Raw genomic sequence first — 15838 nt, forward strand, 5'->3', positions numbered from 1 at the left:
GAGTGGTTATGGACTTAATGCAATTGTTCCTTAGTGGTCTACAGTGAGAGAACATTATAGAATAAAATACTACGTAGTCTCTTACATAATGTATGCAGAGTAAAAAAAGAAATGTTTTTTAAAGCCTGTGGAAAAAGCTAATTGTACCAAACAAAAAAATGTCCGCAACAGTATTTTCTCAAACGAGAAATAAAAACACTGTCAAGCTGATGTTTCCCTGTCATCTGTGTTTACAAGTTGAACTTGAGTAATACATCTCGATCCTGCACTTACACTAAATTTAGCCTTCATGTAAGTAAATAAGATCTCAAAATACATGTACCTCAAGATTTATTACAGCACCAATATATTACTCCTCTTGAATACAAATTTGTTTTCCAGAAGAAAAAAATTGCAAGTAGTTCTCTAAATATCATACAATGAGGATTTTACTGTTACGCCCAGTGGTTTTGATCTTATTAGATATGACGTCATAGTGCACATGCCAGAGGAATAAAAGTCACTATTCATGACTGGCATGTCAAATAGCAAACAAACAAACATATACAGCAGTATTGTGCAGTAACCCAACCAAGACAGAAATTAAAGAACATTAATCCCATAGTAAGGACTGAATTTTATGATCTTCTGGTTTCAGATCATGTTATTTTCTTTAAAATGCAGCAGGGTTTGGTTTCAAGTAGAAAATCATATAAAGACAAAAAGTCAAAGGAAACCTTTAAAAGAATACATCACAAGTACAATGAACAATAGTGCAGTGTGACAATGCACAGCTCCAGCAGCCATGCTAAATTAGAGACTTTGTCAGAAAGCGGTTTAGACCATGATGAACAGCTCATCTTCTTCATTAACCAATTTTGATCTTTTAATTTTGTACCATAAACTTCCTAAATTATGCAATTAAATGTCTATAAAACAATCCAGTAATGGCCTCAATTGTTCACTGCCATCAGTTGAGGAGAAAATCCACATTTTATTGGGCCTTTTGCTACGTAAAGCTCAAAGTGTTCTGTTCTGGAATAAAAGAGTTCATAACGTCCACAAAATGGGATTTGTTTTTCTTCCACATAAAATTAGATCCAGTCCAAGATGTGTCTGTCAAATAGTAAAAAACAAAAACAGCAGCTTTACGTAATTTAACCCATGGCAGATTAGAATCATCTCCATTACATTACTAAACTGAGTTAAGTTCGAATGCAGAGATGCACGTCCTGCCATTTTAGCGATCAGATCGCAGCGGGTTGGTCTGGTCAGTGTGCATCTGAAAGCAAATCAATGCAGGTGGTCGGTTGATGAAGGGAATCTTGTAAATGACCAAGAAATCATAATCTGATTCAGGTGGACTCTTACCTGCTTTAGAGCTCTTACTGGGGTTGGGGGTGGTGGAGTATTTCGGAGGGTATCGGATAAACAGACGGTCTTCCTCCTTCTTGATCCAGCGCAGCAGTTTAGTGATGGCATTGATGGCACAGGTTTTTGTGACAAGGGGGCTGAGGCATGTATACAACTCAAATTTACTCGTGACCTGGAATGAGAAATTAAAGGAATAGTTCACCCCAAATTTGCTGAAGATTTACTCACACTCAGGCCATCGAAGATGTAGATGAGTTTGTTTCTTCGCCTAAACAGATTTAGGGAAATTTAGCATTACATCACTTGCTCACCAACGGATCCTCTGCAGTGAATGGGTGCCGTCAGAATGAGAGTCCAAACAGCTGATAAAAACATCACAATAATCCACACGTAACCCACACCACTCCAGTTCATCAATTAACATTTTAAGTGAAAAACTATTTGTTAGAAATTCATATTTGTTTAGAACTGTTTCGTTGTTTTCACTTGTAACTGCTGCTTGATCTACATATTTCTTGTAAACAGGATTTTGTTTGTAAATGGTGCTTGATCTTTAAGCAACAGTTTTAAGTTAAAAACCACTTGATGGATTTGTTTCTGAGAAACATGCAGCTTTTCACTTCACAAGACGCTAATTGATGGACTGGCGTCGTGTGGATTATTGTGATGTTTTTATCAGCTGTTTGGACTCTTGGATTCTAACGGCACCCATTTACTGCAGAGGATCCATTGGTGAGCAATGTTAAATTTCTCCAAATTTGTTCTAATGAAGAAACAAACTCATCTATATTTTGGATGGCCTGAGGGCGAGTACATTTTCAGCAAATTTTCATTTTTGAGTGAAATTGCTTTGGGCAACATGTAATTAACCTGAGAAAATTATAAAGAATGCCACCAAATAATCAATCACAAAGCGACTCCATTTGGAGCAAGGTCAGGATCCTCATTTGCATAATCTGCATTTGCAAATTTTGACTGCTGCTCAGAGGCCTTGAAAGTAACTTTGATCTTTTAAGGTCTGCGCAGAGAGCTTGTGAAAGCGCCAGACGAGATAGAAAGCTCAGCATCAACATGTTTTGCTCTCGGAGGACTGAGAACAGATGCATGTGACAGCAGTTACTATTCACATACCCAGGCCAGCAGAGTCTCACGTTCGGCCACGTGGTAGATGAGCTTGAGGGGGCGTGAGGTGCTGTGGATTCGGCTGTGCATGTCCCTGTACAGGTCCAGGAGTCTCATCCGCTCCTCCCCACTGCCGTAAGGGGCTTCCATCTCTGGGCTGCGGGAAACCCATGAGACATAGAGGAAAACAAAGGCTGCTTTGTGCTTTAGATCTCATTTCTGTATGTCCTTCATCAATATTTTCAAAAATTATATTTGTGGCCCTACATTGTACACGCATCTTATGACAAACAGAGTGCTTTCAATAAAACCACTGCAGTCTGTGGGCATCAAACAATAGGATGAATTAAGAAAACATGCTTTCAATTACTGCCCTCTGTAAGATTCATTTGGGAAATATGTGTGAGCATTAGCTCAGGTTTACAGTGAAAATAAGAATCTCACAGATACTGTTCAAAAGTTGGTTATGAAGATGCTGAGGAAAAATCTAACATCATGAAATCAGCATTAGTGAAAGATCCATTCGGCAAAAAAATAAATAAAAACTAAATACATTCAAAAAGTTGCCAATTGAAACCGACCAAAACATCAGCAGTTTTTATTGTATTGTTTACATATAGTATTTATTAATATTTTGACTTCGCTTTTATTTTTCCCTTTTTCATGTTTATCAGTTTTACATACTTTTCAATTAACCTTAAATTTAATTTTAATTTCATTTTTAAGTTATTTTAGTACTTCAATTAATTTCAGTTAGTTGCCAAGGCAACAATTCTAGTTTTTTTTTTAAAGTTTTTATTTTATTTTAAGATTCTCATCTTTCATCTTTATTTCAAATAATATAAACCACTTTTAATCATTTTAGTTTTAGCTAAACATCAAAACACTGCATCACAGCGCATACAATACATTTCTTTAATAACAAATGTGTTCACAAGCAGAGGGTTAAATATGTGGGTTAATCTCATAAAAACAGGTCCAGCTCACATTTTATCCAAAAATCATAAGGAAAAGAAGCAATTGTCTCTTGCATTAAAAAAGGTAATACTTTTTACATTGTAACATTATTTTACGACACCTAAGCACATTCCCCCCCTAAACGCACTTTGTGTGTTTTATTTTTTAATTATTTATTTAGACAAAATAGTATAGCCATTTTAATATCTGCATTTATCGGTTATCAGCCTTAACATGAAAGCTTATTAGCACATCCCTGGTATTTTTACCGATTTTTGCGTATTTTTGCGATTCTCAAACGACTCACCTGGTGAACTGTGTTAGCTGGCGATGGTTGTCAGGCACATCAAAAGGCTTGTACATGAAATGCCTGAGGTCAGATACTCCCACCTGACTAACGCTGTACGAATGAGCTTTCGCTATAGAATTGAGCGCATTCTGTGTTTGCATAGCCTCCTCGATCTTCCTCTTACACTCGGCCACCGAATAAAATGCCTCTTTATCGGTAGAGAGAAGAACCAGACAAACAGTGCATTCAGGAGGGTCCAGATATGAGATGTATGCATAAAAGTAACAGTCAGGGTTAAAACTGGGCAGGCAGATGGGCGTCCAGATCTCCCCAGCCTGGAAGGCGGATGAGGCCCCGATGAGGTTCAGCAGGAGGTGGAGGTCAGCAGGCTCCAGTCGGGCCTCGTCAATGACCATCTTTTCTTGCACTATGGTGAGCAGCTGGTTCTTGGCTATGAGGATGGAGAAGACCAGGTTGGGTGTGATGGCCTTCTGGAGAATCTGACTGAGAGAGTCCCTGAGAGACGAGGCCAAGGGGAGACAGTGCACGGCGGAGAGTAGGAAGCTGGGGTCTGAATCCACGAGGTTAAGGAGGCCGTCGAGAATCTTCTCCGAGCCGACCAGCAGACGGCGCAGGTCATAGTTCTTCTTGTGCTCGAAGATGCGGTTGATGCTGGCCTGCGTGAGCATGCTGATGATCTGGTTGTAGACGTAGAGCAGTTCGTTACAGAGCTGCTGCTCTGATTGACGGCTGCTGGAGACGGACACCAGCACCAGAGGACCCTGCTGCATGAACACAACCGTGTGCTCATCTATCAGGGGAGAAGAACAGAAGCAAAGAATCCTGTTTAAGTTATTCAAGCATGATCACTTGATTACTTAGTATATAATTAACTGTCCTTGGGTCTAACGCGACAATTACGCAAGAATTTGTACAAAATGTGTTCACATTTGTACAAATGTAAACAATATACTCGAGTCAGTAAGATTTTTATTTATTTTTTTAAAGGAATACACATTAATTAAATTGATCAAAAGTGACAGTAAAAACATTTCAAATGTTAAAAAGTAGGGATGCACAATATTATCGGACTGATATCGGCAAAGTTTTGTCTGAATGATGATTACATTCATGGTTTTGGGTCGCTGCATTTAATCTGAGAATGCACGTACAGAATGACCGTTTGTTGTATGATAGAGTAAACAGTAATAGCACGTGCAGTGGCAGCCTCCCCCAGGTTAGATGCCTGCAAGCCCGTCGGGTCCCGAGTCCATTCGGGCCGGGCTTGGGCCATTTTTTTTATTATTTTTTTTTTTTTACAGATCGGGCTCATTTAGTTTCTCTCCTTTTATTGTGCCCATATACATATACTTTTTATTGTTATATTGATTATATTATAAATAGACATATTATACATAGCCTATGCAATACGCAACGCATATATGCACGCATTAGCATACAGGTGACAGTTGACCATGCAGAGCATCAGGGAGAAGTGGGGAGTTACTAAAAGTAAAGCTGCATTTTGGAAGAATTTTGATTTGATTACCACGGCAAACAGTGAGTCAATTGGTCATGTGCAGTGCAGAATCTGCAAACATATCCTTGCACATGACAGCAAAAAACACACGCAATAGGCTAAAGCGTGCCGCAAAGCCCAAGCTAAAGTAATTACCATGAATATGTCGGGGGGAAATAGTAAGGAGATATTTGAATTATTTATTAATAAATGAGTGTTTACTCATTAATAAATGAGTAAAAAGAGTTTTTGTTTTTGATTTGAATTCTTTAGTTTTAAAGTAGTAATTTAAAGCTTTCTATAGATATGTTTAGCAAGTCTGTGAGGCAAGTATTTGCTGGGTTTCGGTTCATCATTGTGAAGCGCTCCTGGCCGAAATTGCAGAAAGCACATACTGTATGTATCCTTTATTTTATAAAAGCACAACGTTTTGTTGATATTGTGAGTGCACACAAATAAAACTAGACCCTTTACAGTTCCGAGTGATATATTACTCTTACCTTTATGAGCAAAAATGACTACATATTTTAAGTTGTTTCCAATGCAAGTGATCGCGCCGGCGCCTCCATGTCCTGTAAAGCGCGCTTTAGCTCTCCGCACAAACGATTAGATATGCGTCTAATAGCGCACATTTATATAGGTTAAACATTTAAACTAACATTGTGATATGCTTGAACAGTTTTATATCTATAGATTTTATTTTAGGCATGTCGTGATGATTTGAGAAGGCTAAATTGATCAAACATAGGCTATGATCAACTCACTGTCTGCCGCTGGCCGCTTGGTCGTTACTTTAAAAAACAAAAACTTACATTTGACGAACCAAAAAATGCTTCAAACGTTTTTCTAAATTAACTTAAAAAAACGCAACAAAATATAATCACTTCACTTTGACATTCCATACAAAACTGAACTATTTTAATAGCTGAAGCAGTGGTATGAGCTGTTTTGGGAGAAGGGGGGAAAAAGAGGGCTCGGGTCGGGCTCGGGCCAAGAATTCTGATGAGCTGTCGGACAAGGGCCGGAGCATCTCGGGCCAGGGCCGATATTTGAGGCCCATGCAGGGCTCTACCCCAGGTCCTAACGTCCGTTCGGTAAGGAGTTTTAATCTATAGGAGGCGCTGTTGGCCAACTTCTAATTAGATTAAAAGTAAAATAGCCTACACAAATATCATTTAGACTTGTGTTTCTGATTAAATAAAGCAGTAATTGATGTCATAAAATAATGAGTATGTTTTGATTTAAAGGTCAGAAGCTATAGCTTACATGAAAAAAAAAAATCACAAACATGACACTTGTAAATTAAATAATTTATGATTTATTCATTAATGTGTAATGCTTTGAGTTTTGTAAAAATCGACGAGTTTCAGAAAGGCGGGGCATAGAGGAGAAACAATAATGTACAGTATGTGGAAAATAATGGGGTTTTTTTACCTTAAACAGCATAAACATTTCATTACACCAGATACACAAAATAATGTTCTTTTTAGCAACATCATATGACCCCTTTAAAAATATTTTGCTTATAATTTCTGCACAGGAGAGACTTGGTGTTGTTTCCAAACAAAAGGAAATATATCGGTATCGGCCAAAATAAGTTGAAAAATATCGGCAAAAATCCAATTTCGTGCATCCCTATTAAAAAGTTTTCTAATTCAAATAAATGCTGTTTTTTTTCTATTCATCGATGAATCCTAAAAAAAAAATCATCAGTTTCCACAAAAATATTTAGCTGAACATTTTACATGCACGATTATGAGTAAATGAGCTATTAAAGCATGCATTTTTTATTTTTATGGAGTCTTTGAGCCAATCATTCAGAAGTCTTACCGGAGTAGACCGAACGAATGATGTTGTTTCCACTTTGAACGAAGGACACCAGGGCCATCATCACTCCCATGGTGGAGGACAGGGCCTCCTCACTTCCATATCGGGAGTAGATGGGCTTCCCAGCCTCGCTCAGCACAAACACATGCTTCCGGTGCTGTCTCCAACTATCCGCCGTCACATCCTCGTTCCTGTGTGAGGGAGGTCCCAGAGGTGTGCCGCTCTCAGATAAAGGGGACGAGACTTCTTTAATATCCAATCCCTGCTCTTCGATCTTACCCCGGGCTAACACGGTTACGACAAACTCACCCGAGTCATCATGGCCATTGTCCGCTAATGCAGAGTCCTCAGATGCTTTCCCAGAATCGGTCTCTGAACCACCGGCACGCAGAGACCGGTCTTCATCGATGTGGAGCTTGTGCATATCTGTTGAAGGCTCTTGTGGCTGGCTGCTCTCTATTGATGTAGGGTCTGCTGACTCCAAGAGCCCCTCTGGGTCTGAAGGCATCCAGTGATTTTCGTTCACACAATGGTTTTCTGATGGGACATCACTATCTGAGTACGCAACATTTGGAAAGCGGAGTAGAATCAACATGTTAGCCACTATAACACACGTTTAACTAGTAAACTAGGGCAAAACATTACCTGTCTGATCCAGATATTGTGGAAGGATGGATGGATCACATATCTTCACCTCCATATTTCCACTGTCTTGACTCCTCTGATCCATGTCAACATGCAAACAGCTGAATTTATAACGAAACGGTGACTTAATAACACCAAATCAAATGACAAATATATCAGCAAAGCAATTTAATTAATGAAGGTTCGTACTTCGTGTACAAATGTGAAGTCTAAACCCGTTTAATCTGATTACTGATGTTATCCCATATCTGCAGCGCTCCTGGAGTTTGAACACCGTCACGCACGTCGTCTGCCGCAGAAACTTTAATAACGAGGAATGACTATTAATCGCAATAATAAGGACTGGTTCAAATCACAGAGCTATCAAGCAGATTACAGGACAGTAACTTGGGCTAGTCTACGTTATTTGTGGGAAAAGCTCATGATCTCCCGCGATAAATTATTCCTCTCGTCAACTGATTCATGTCTGATTGAATAAATTATTAACGATAAATCAAAACCAAGATCATTCTTAGCTTTCGCTCAGCGAAACTGACTCAGCCGCCGGTGCTCCAGGAAGCTTGACGTTAAAAAACACTGCAAAACAAATACCAACAACCACTTCCGGTTGACATGTTTCAAAATAGAAGCGTGAGACCACACTACAATTTTCTATATTTCACTGCATTTATTAGAATATGTGTGTGTGTGTGTGTGTGTGTGTGTGTGTGTGTGTAAATGGATGTATGTATACTGCCGTTCAAATATTTGGGATCAGTAAGTTTTTTAAATGTTGTTCTAAATAAGCATTTGAAGCTCATCAAGGCTGCATTTATCCTTTTTTCTGTATTTTTGATCAAATAAATGCAGTCTTGATAAGCATAAAATACTTCTTTTAAAAAAACATGAAAAATCTTATTGATCCCAAACTCGGCAGTATATATATTTACATAATATATGAATGTGTGCTGTGTATATTTATTATGTATATATAAATACACACATATGCATGTATATACTTCAGAAAAATAGGTTATGTTTATATATTTAATATGTTTATAATATAAATTATATGAATATAAATATAGACATGTAAATAAATGTAAATCTTTTTAAAATATATACTGTGTATTTATATATACATAATAAATATACACAGAACACACATATATTATGCAAACAAAAACTTTTATTTTGGATGCAACTAATCGCGATTAATTGTTTGACAGCACTAATATATATATATATATATATATACACACACACACACACACACACGTATATCTATCTATCTATATTTATCTATTAATGTACATATATTTACATATTAACAAACATAAATATCTATCTATATACACAATGTATAAACTTATATAGTTACATAATATATAAAATTTGTACTTTGCAATTGATATATATATATATATATATGTGTGTGTGTGTGTGTGTGTGTGTTTATTTTGGATGCAACTAATCGCGATTAATTGTTTGACAGCACTAATATATATATATATATATATACACACACACACACACACACACGTATATCTATCTATCTATATTTATCTATTAATGTACATATATTTACATATTAACAAACATAAATATCTATCTATATACACAATGTATAAACTTATATAGTTACATAATATATAAAATTTGTACTTTGCAATTGATATATATAACTATATATATGTGTGTGTGTGTGTGTGTGTGTGTGTGTCATATAATATGTTATGATAACTAGAAGTACAGTAACTAGAGAAACCTCAAGTTTCACTAAATACTTCAGTACAGTATACAAACATCAAAGCATGAATTTGAATTGTTTACTGTTCATCTTTAAATAACCAAATACCTGCAGCTTGCTGTGCTGCATTGGTCAATATTGAAAAATTAGAAGAAGAAAAATCTAAACATTTTCAACATTCTTATACTAATTAGTATAATTTGTTTTGCTGAAATAATGAAAACACCTGATAATAATAAACAGTTGAGATGATATTTTTAATATTAATTTTACAATGTTTATTTAAACATGCACCTAACTAGGTCCATGATGCTTAATGAAATTAAGGAAAATGGGTTAGCCAAAAAAAGGGAAAAAAAGAAAAAAGATCAGAATACAGTGGTATTTATAAAGAGTGGAGAGGAAGAAACATTGCAAGGTGTTGAAATATAGAACTGCAGCTGTTCTGTGGTTTGTGCTGCAAGTTGTGTTGTCCATTATATCAGCTGCAGTCTGGAGAAGATTCTCTGTGCATTGCATTTTTCCTCAAGCTATCAAGGTATTCTTGTTGTGAAGCAGCCAGAACTGAGGCCAGAACGTCATCATCTTCCCAATCTGTTAAACCTAAAAACAAATCAACCACCTAATTAAGTAAGCTTGTTTAAAGACACGTAGTGTAGATCAACAAACATTTATACTGAAGCATATAATGCCTTACCGAAGGCAGTAGGTGACATATCCTGCATTAGAGTCCTGTAGCCCAGGGTTGGGTAGAGAGACACAAGGGAAGAGTTGTCAGAAGACTGATGACTTGGACCTTGAAAAGAAGTCCAGGAAGAATCGGTTAGTAAGCAAGAAATGCGCATTAGTGTAAGCAAAGAAAATCCGTGTTGCCCAGTGACAGCCCCAAAACATTACTGCTCTTGAGGAATGGGCCAAAATACCAGCAACTGTGTGTGAAAACCTTGTGAAGACTTACAGAAAATGTTTGACCTCTGTCATTGCCAACAAAGTGTATATAACAAAGTATTGAGATGAAATTTTGTTATTGACCAAATACTTATTTTCCACCATAATTTGCAAATAAATTCTTTAAAAATCCTACAATGTGATTTTCTGGATTTTTTTTTCTCATTTTGTCTCTCATAGTTGAGGTATACCTATGATGAAAATTACAGGCCTCTCTCATCTTTTTAAGTGGGAGAACTTGCACAATTGGTGGCTGACTAAATACTTTTTTTCCCCACTGTACATACATACCTGGGGCACATGGTGACGGGGGTTTAGGAAGAACCAGCGACGCTCCAGCTGGAGAGGGGGGTTTGACAGGGGGTTCAGGGTGAGCCGGGCCTGGATGCTCTGGAGAGGGGGCAGAGCTGCGCTGGTGGGGAGACCGGCATCCCCAGTCCTCAAAGCAGCTGGATGTAGCAGCTGTGGCAGAACTGCAGGTGGCACTAGCTTTACGAGGCTGAATGGAAAAGCAGAGAGGGAAATGTTTCAAAGTTGCTTAAACTTAGTTTGATTAGGACGGGTGGGATGGTTTCATACCTGTCTTGCTTGCTTCTCTTGGTCCTGAAGCCACTGCAGGTAGGACTCACGAGCCACCTGCTCCTCGATGGCCTCATTGGTGGCCTCCCAATCTGTTGCTCTCTTCTTGTCCTCCAGCATCTGCTGCTCAATCCAAGACTCCTCAGATGTCTTAATAGCATTTTTCATGAGACTCTGGTCAGCGTACTACACAGAAACAAAATAACAAATATTAAAGGAACAGTTCACCCAAAAAATGAACATTTACTCACCCTCAGGCCATAAAAGATAAGTTTGTTTCTTTATTGGAAATGATCTGGAGAAATTCAGCATTCAAAATTACATTATGCTCACTAATGGATCCTCTGTAGTGAATGGGTGCCATCAGAATGAGAGCTCAAACAGCTGATAAAAACATCACAATAATCCACATGTAATCCACACGACTGCACTCCATCAATTAATGCCTTGTGAGTTGTTTATTAGCTGTTGAACTCTCACTCTGATGGCACCCATTCACAGCAGAGGATCAATTGGTGAGCAAGTGATGTAATGCTAAATTTAGGAAGAAAACCCAACCACATCTTGGATGGCCTGAGGGTGAGTACATTTTCAGCAAATTTTCATTATTGAGTGAAAAAAAATACTATACGGGTAAACACTTATGCATCATATTTACAACACCTACCCCCGGTTTGAAGGAGGGGAGGCCCAGCCCCACCCCAATACTGGCCTTGTGGGGATTCACCACAGAGTTATAATGGATGTTTTTATGGTAACTGACACGTATCGGTTCGTCGTTATTCTCTTGGATGCCATGGAACGTATTTATTGGCTCTGGAAATTGGGAGTTTTCAAATAAAATTAAAATGTATTTCCTCTTCTTTCCTAAAATATACCACAGACAGCCTATAAAATGCCAGGAATTCAACAGACATTAACTAACCTATGCCATACTGGTAAACCTCCACCGGCCGGTTGTACATTTCTGCCATGGCTTGCATCTCAATGTGGTTCCCATGACAGTTGTTCTTCCTCTTTCTGTTAATGTATGTGGTGAAGTCCTCTGTGACATAACTGGAGAAGTAATCCGCATTTTTCGTCTGCAATGCAAGTATAAACAAAAAATCTCAACTTGGTCAATAATTAAAAAGGGTAAAATTCACACTTCAAAGTTAACTATTTTTTTTAAATGCAAATCATTTATTCTTAAATATTCAGCTGACTCACCAAATAATCCATACACTGCTTCCGTACCACATCATGCATCTCTTGGTCCCCATATACTTGATCAGCTTTAAAAAAAAAATTTAAAAAAAAGATAAAATAATAAAAGCACATAACAAAATCACTCAATTTAAAATGTAAACTTAAAATATAAAAATAAAAGCTCATTCAAAACATTAATAAAAGCTGCATTAATATATAAATAATACTAAAATAACACGGTTACATGTGTAATCTATAATTGTGTCAATTGTCAATGACTTTACCAGTCATTCATAATTACTTTTAAACATTTATTTTATAGATACTGCAACAAGAAATTTCATACAACAACAATAATAATAATAGAGAAATTATAGATTTTTTTTAAAGGTTTTAATAATTTCCATGACTACTTTAGGACTGAAAAATTGATATTTCTAGGGTTTCTCTAATTGTGGAAACCCTGCCACAATACGGTACCTATGCGCTGAAAAAGCCACATGATTACATGATCTGCACTGCTAAACTATAATTTCAGCATATTCAAAGCACAGCATATGCCCTAAAGGCAAACTAACTCCGCTTTTAAGTAAACTCTTAAATAGACAAAGGAGGGAAATATTACCAACTGCTCTGAAAAGACATGCTCCATCTTCGTTCATTTTTTTGATTTCAAAGCCTTTATTTTCCCTCAAGGATTTCTCAAACCATTCTTCTTGCTGTAGGTCAAAAAGTAACCAAGAAAGTACATTATAGGACAACGAGGACATATGGAGTATTTATTCTGAACACCAAAACAGACAGTGTTCCCAAAAAATTACTTGGAAATAAAGATTAATAGTTGATTCAAAAATTTAGTTGATTAGTTCTAACTAACATCCCATTTCCACAGAATAGTAAATGACAAGTTCAGTCACCATCGACTTTAATTGTGTTTTCATTATGTAGGGTTACTTTTATGAGGCTATCTAATCATTTCAAGTTTTTATGTCACAATTGTGAGATTAAATGATGACTTACGTCATAATTTACCCTCCTATGTTAGTATTTTTTTTTGTGTGCGTGTGTTTCATAGAATTAATAAGCAAAAAATAAACCAAACTGTCTATAATCAGTCAATAATTAAAGATAAAAACTCGAAAGAACCAAAAGTTAAACAGATATCTAGTAATGTACATCTTAAGAGAACCTCTAATTCTCTTTTTCAAGAATGAATGACATTAAAAACGTTTAAAATCATATTTACGGTAAAAGAGAACATTTAGAGAGAATTAAAAACCTTTCCGTTATGCTTTAGAATAGCAGCTATGCATTTAATGCATTTAATGCATTTTAGAGGATGACACAAGTGGCACCCTGTTCTCGTGTTGCCAAGTGTCCTGACAAATGCCAGTTTCCAGTACCTGCTCGACTGTGGCGGGGTCCTCAAGCTGAAGTCTGGCCGCATTCTCATACTCATCCTCACTGTTGTTGCCTCCAGCTCCCTCCTCGGGTTCCGAGACTGGACTATCTCCCCCTCCCACTCTACCTCCTCCACCTGTCAAACCGCTGGAGCAGACCGCCTGTCGTCTCCGCTTGCTGAGTCCAGGTCCCGAGCAGCAGCTTCCAACACCACCTGCGCCGCAGGGCAGCTCGACACGACCTGCAACCACAACCGAGTTCGCGCTCCCTTCGCACTGCACGACCGGTGCTCCAGCGGCACTGGGCTGCGGGGAGGCCTGCTGCGGGCGAGCGCTCGCCTCGACCCGGCGCTCCTCTCTGGACGTGTGCGGTGCGGCCTGGTATGTCCACGGCGGCGGAGAGGCCCTGGGTCGGGACCCCGATCGTCCAGCGAGGGGATGAGGGTGCGACTCAGAGCCGCCTCTTCTGTCCGGTTCGTCCGTATGATCACCGCCACCGGCTGTAGAGGCCGGTTTCTTCTTCGGGAGGATTGTCATCGCTGGCCAGCTTGCGGTGATTTATGTTGTTATGAGTTACACACAGAGCATAAACGGCCGTTTTCGCTTGTCTATGAACAGTTTGTTCGCTACATGTATAGTTACACCCGTCCAAACATAATACGGGGTGTCGGTGAATTAACACAGTCGTCACAGATCGACTTTATTCCTTCGGTTTCGAGGTTTTTCTTTTGTAACAACGACAGAACGAGCGTTTGACAAACATCAACAAACCACAATGCGATTTTTACGTCACTTCCGACGCTTGCTCTGCTTTGTGCTAACAAATGGGCTCATATTGCTTTGTACTGCCCCCTACCGCATTAACCCTTCGATTAACTGTGATTTTTGACCCGTTTCCAGAGAACACCACATTAGAACCAGTATTTGTGACCTTGTAGATTTGTTTTTATATATTTAAAACGCATTTTTAATGTATGAGTTTCTTTCTTCTGCTGAACACAAAAGAAGATATTTTGAAGAATGTTGTTGATAACTAAACTAACAGACGTAGCCACTGACTTCCATCGTTTTTTTTCTCATATACTATGGATGTCAGTAGCTACCATCAACTGTTTGGTTACCCAAATTCTTCAAAATATCTTCTTTTGTGATAAACAGAAAAAAACTCAGGTTTGGAACGACATGCACGTGAGTAAATGATGACAGAGTTTTCATTTTTGGGGTGAACTATGCCTTTAAAGAGGCAATAAGTGTGTCTCATGTTTGTCATTCACCAACACTGCTGAATCTTGATTCTGATTGGTTCATAATCATTCTATAATTGCACGGCTATGTACTAGTTCCAGGTGTGTTGACCACATTATTGCTTTGCCACATTATTTCAGTTATTTTAAACACCAATATAACATACTAAAGCACAGTAGAAGAACAGTAAAAATTATACATCAGTCAAATTGTATAAAAATGACAATTTCTGTCATTTAAGAGATTACATTTAATGTCTATAGAAAGCATGTTGTCTCTCTTTTTGTTTGTCCAAAAATTGCTTAGAAACTACTCAAGCTGGATTACTAGTTCAAAAGTGATGCTTTCAAATAAGTAACAGAGGTTATTATTATTAAGTTCAGTAACTGACTCCAGATTGGTAAATTCCTTAAAGTTAATGCACACCCTGAGGTGATAGTGTGGCCATGAGCTGTGTAGGAACACCTCCAGGTGTGCATTCATTTCCAATAATTCAACAGTTGAACATCAATTATTCCTTATTTCAATTTTTTTTGTTTGTAACTCTGTTAACCCAGTTTGAATCTAAACACATTTTCAAAGACTTCACCCCTCACACATACTAAGTCAATGAGAAACTAACATGATTTTATATGATAGGGAACAATGGGTGAAAATCCCCAGAGTAAATGGACCATTGGATGTAATTCTGTTCTAAAACACTATGAGAACAAAAACACTCACAATCACAAACACATGATTTCTTACATATCAATTGATTTTTCAGGATTTTATTAAATCATTTTTTCCAACATGCATTCAGTCAATACATTTTTATTCCAGTGTTCTTTTACATCTTTTAAATGAAAACAAGACACCCACAAAATTCATCAAGGTTAAGTAAGCCTAGCTGGAACCTGAGTTTACAGTAACTGCATGGTCATAATTTAATATTAACTGCTTCTTTAATTAATTCTGAAAGTACAAGTAATTGAACAATAATGCATGGTCTTCTTTTCCCCTCTCCTTTACTAAGATACAAGTGACTGCTCTGAAAG

The 15838-nt window shown here is 37.7% G+C and overlaps 2 protein-coding genes across 4 annotated transcripts; both read right to left on the reverse strand.

The window, feature by feature from the left end:
* Window positions 1–32: 32 nt before the first annotated feature.
* Window positions 33–8283, reverse strand: LOC107597511 (vacuolar fusion protein MON1 homolog B-like). Of its 3 annotated transcripts, XM_016288727.1 has the most exons (8): window positions 7902–8283; window positions 7713–7813; window positions 7071–7637; window positions 3740–4532; window positions 2485–2632; window positions 1351–1525; window positions 1216–1261; window positions 33–1095 (listed from the first exon to the last, which is right to left on the reverse strand). In XM_016288727.1, the coding sequence occupies exons 2-7, from the start codon at window positions 7795–7797 to the stop codon at window positions 1251–1253; spliced, it is 1779 nt and encodes a 592-aa protein (XP_016144213.1). In that variant the 5' UTR covers window positions 7798–7813; window positions 7902–8283; the 3' UTR covers window positions 33–1095; window positions 1216–1250. The 3 variants fall into 3 exon arrangements, with proteins under 3 accessions (XP_016144213.1, XP_016144288.1, XP_016144132.1); XM_016288802.1 differs by having other exon boundaries at window positions 33–1261; window positions 7071–7622; XM_016288646.1 differs by having other exon boundaries at window positions 33–1261.
* Window positions 8284–9735: 1452 nt separating this feature from the next.
* LOC107597702 (OTU domain-containing protein 5-A-like) lies at window positions 9736–14356 on the reverse strand. The gene is made up of 9 exons (XM_016288905.1): window positions 13560–14356; window positions 12782–12875; window positions 12178–12242; window positions 11894–12050; window positions 11636–11784; window positions 10969–11154; window positions 10681–10888; window positions 10139–10237; window positions 9736–10044 (listed from the first exon to the last, which is right to left on the reverse strand). Exons 1-9 carry the CDS (start codon window positions 14091–14093, stop codon window positions 9923–9925), a joined length of 1614 nt encoding a protein of 537 aa, XP_016144391.1. The 5' UTR covers window positions 14094–14356; the 3' UTR covers window positions 9736–9922.
* Window positions 14357–15838: the final 1482 nt, after the last annotated feature.

This window comes from Sinocyclocheilus grahami, unplaced genomic scaffold, assembly GCF_001515645.1.
Source record: "Sinocyclocheilus grahami isolate Dianchi unplaced genomic scaffold, SAMN03320097.WGS_v1.1 scaffold2.1, whole genome shotgun sequence".
NCBI classification, from domain to species: domain Eukaryota; kingdom Metazoa; phylum Chordata; class Actinopteri; order Cypriniformes; family Cyprinidae; genus Sinocyclocheilus; species Sinocyclocheilus grahami.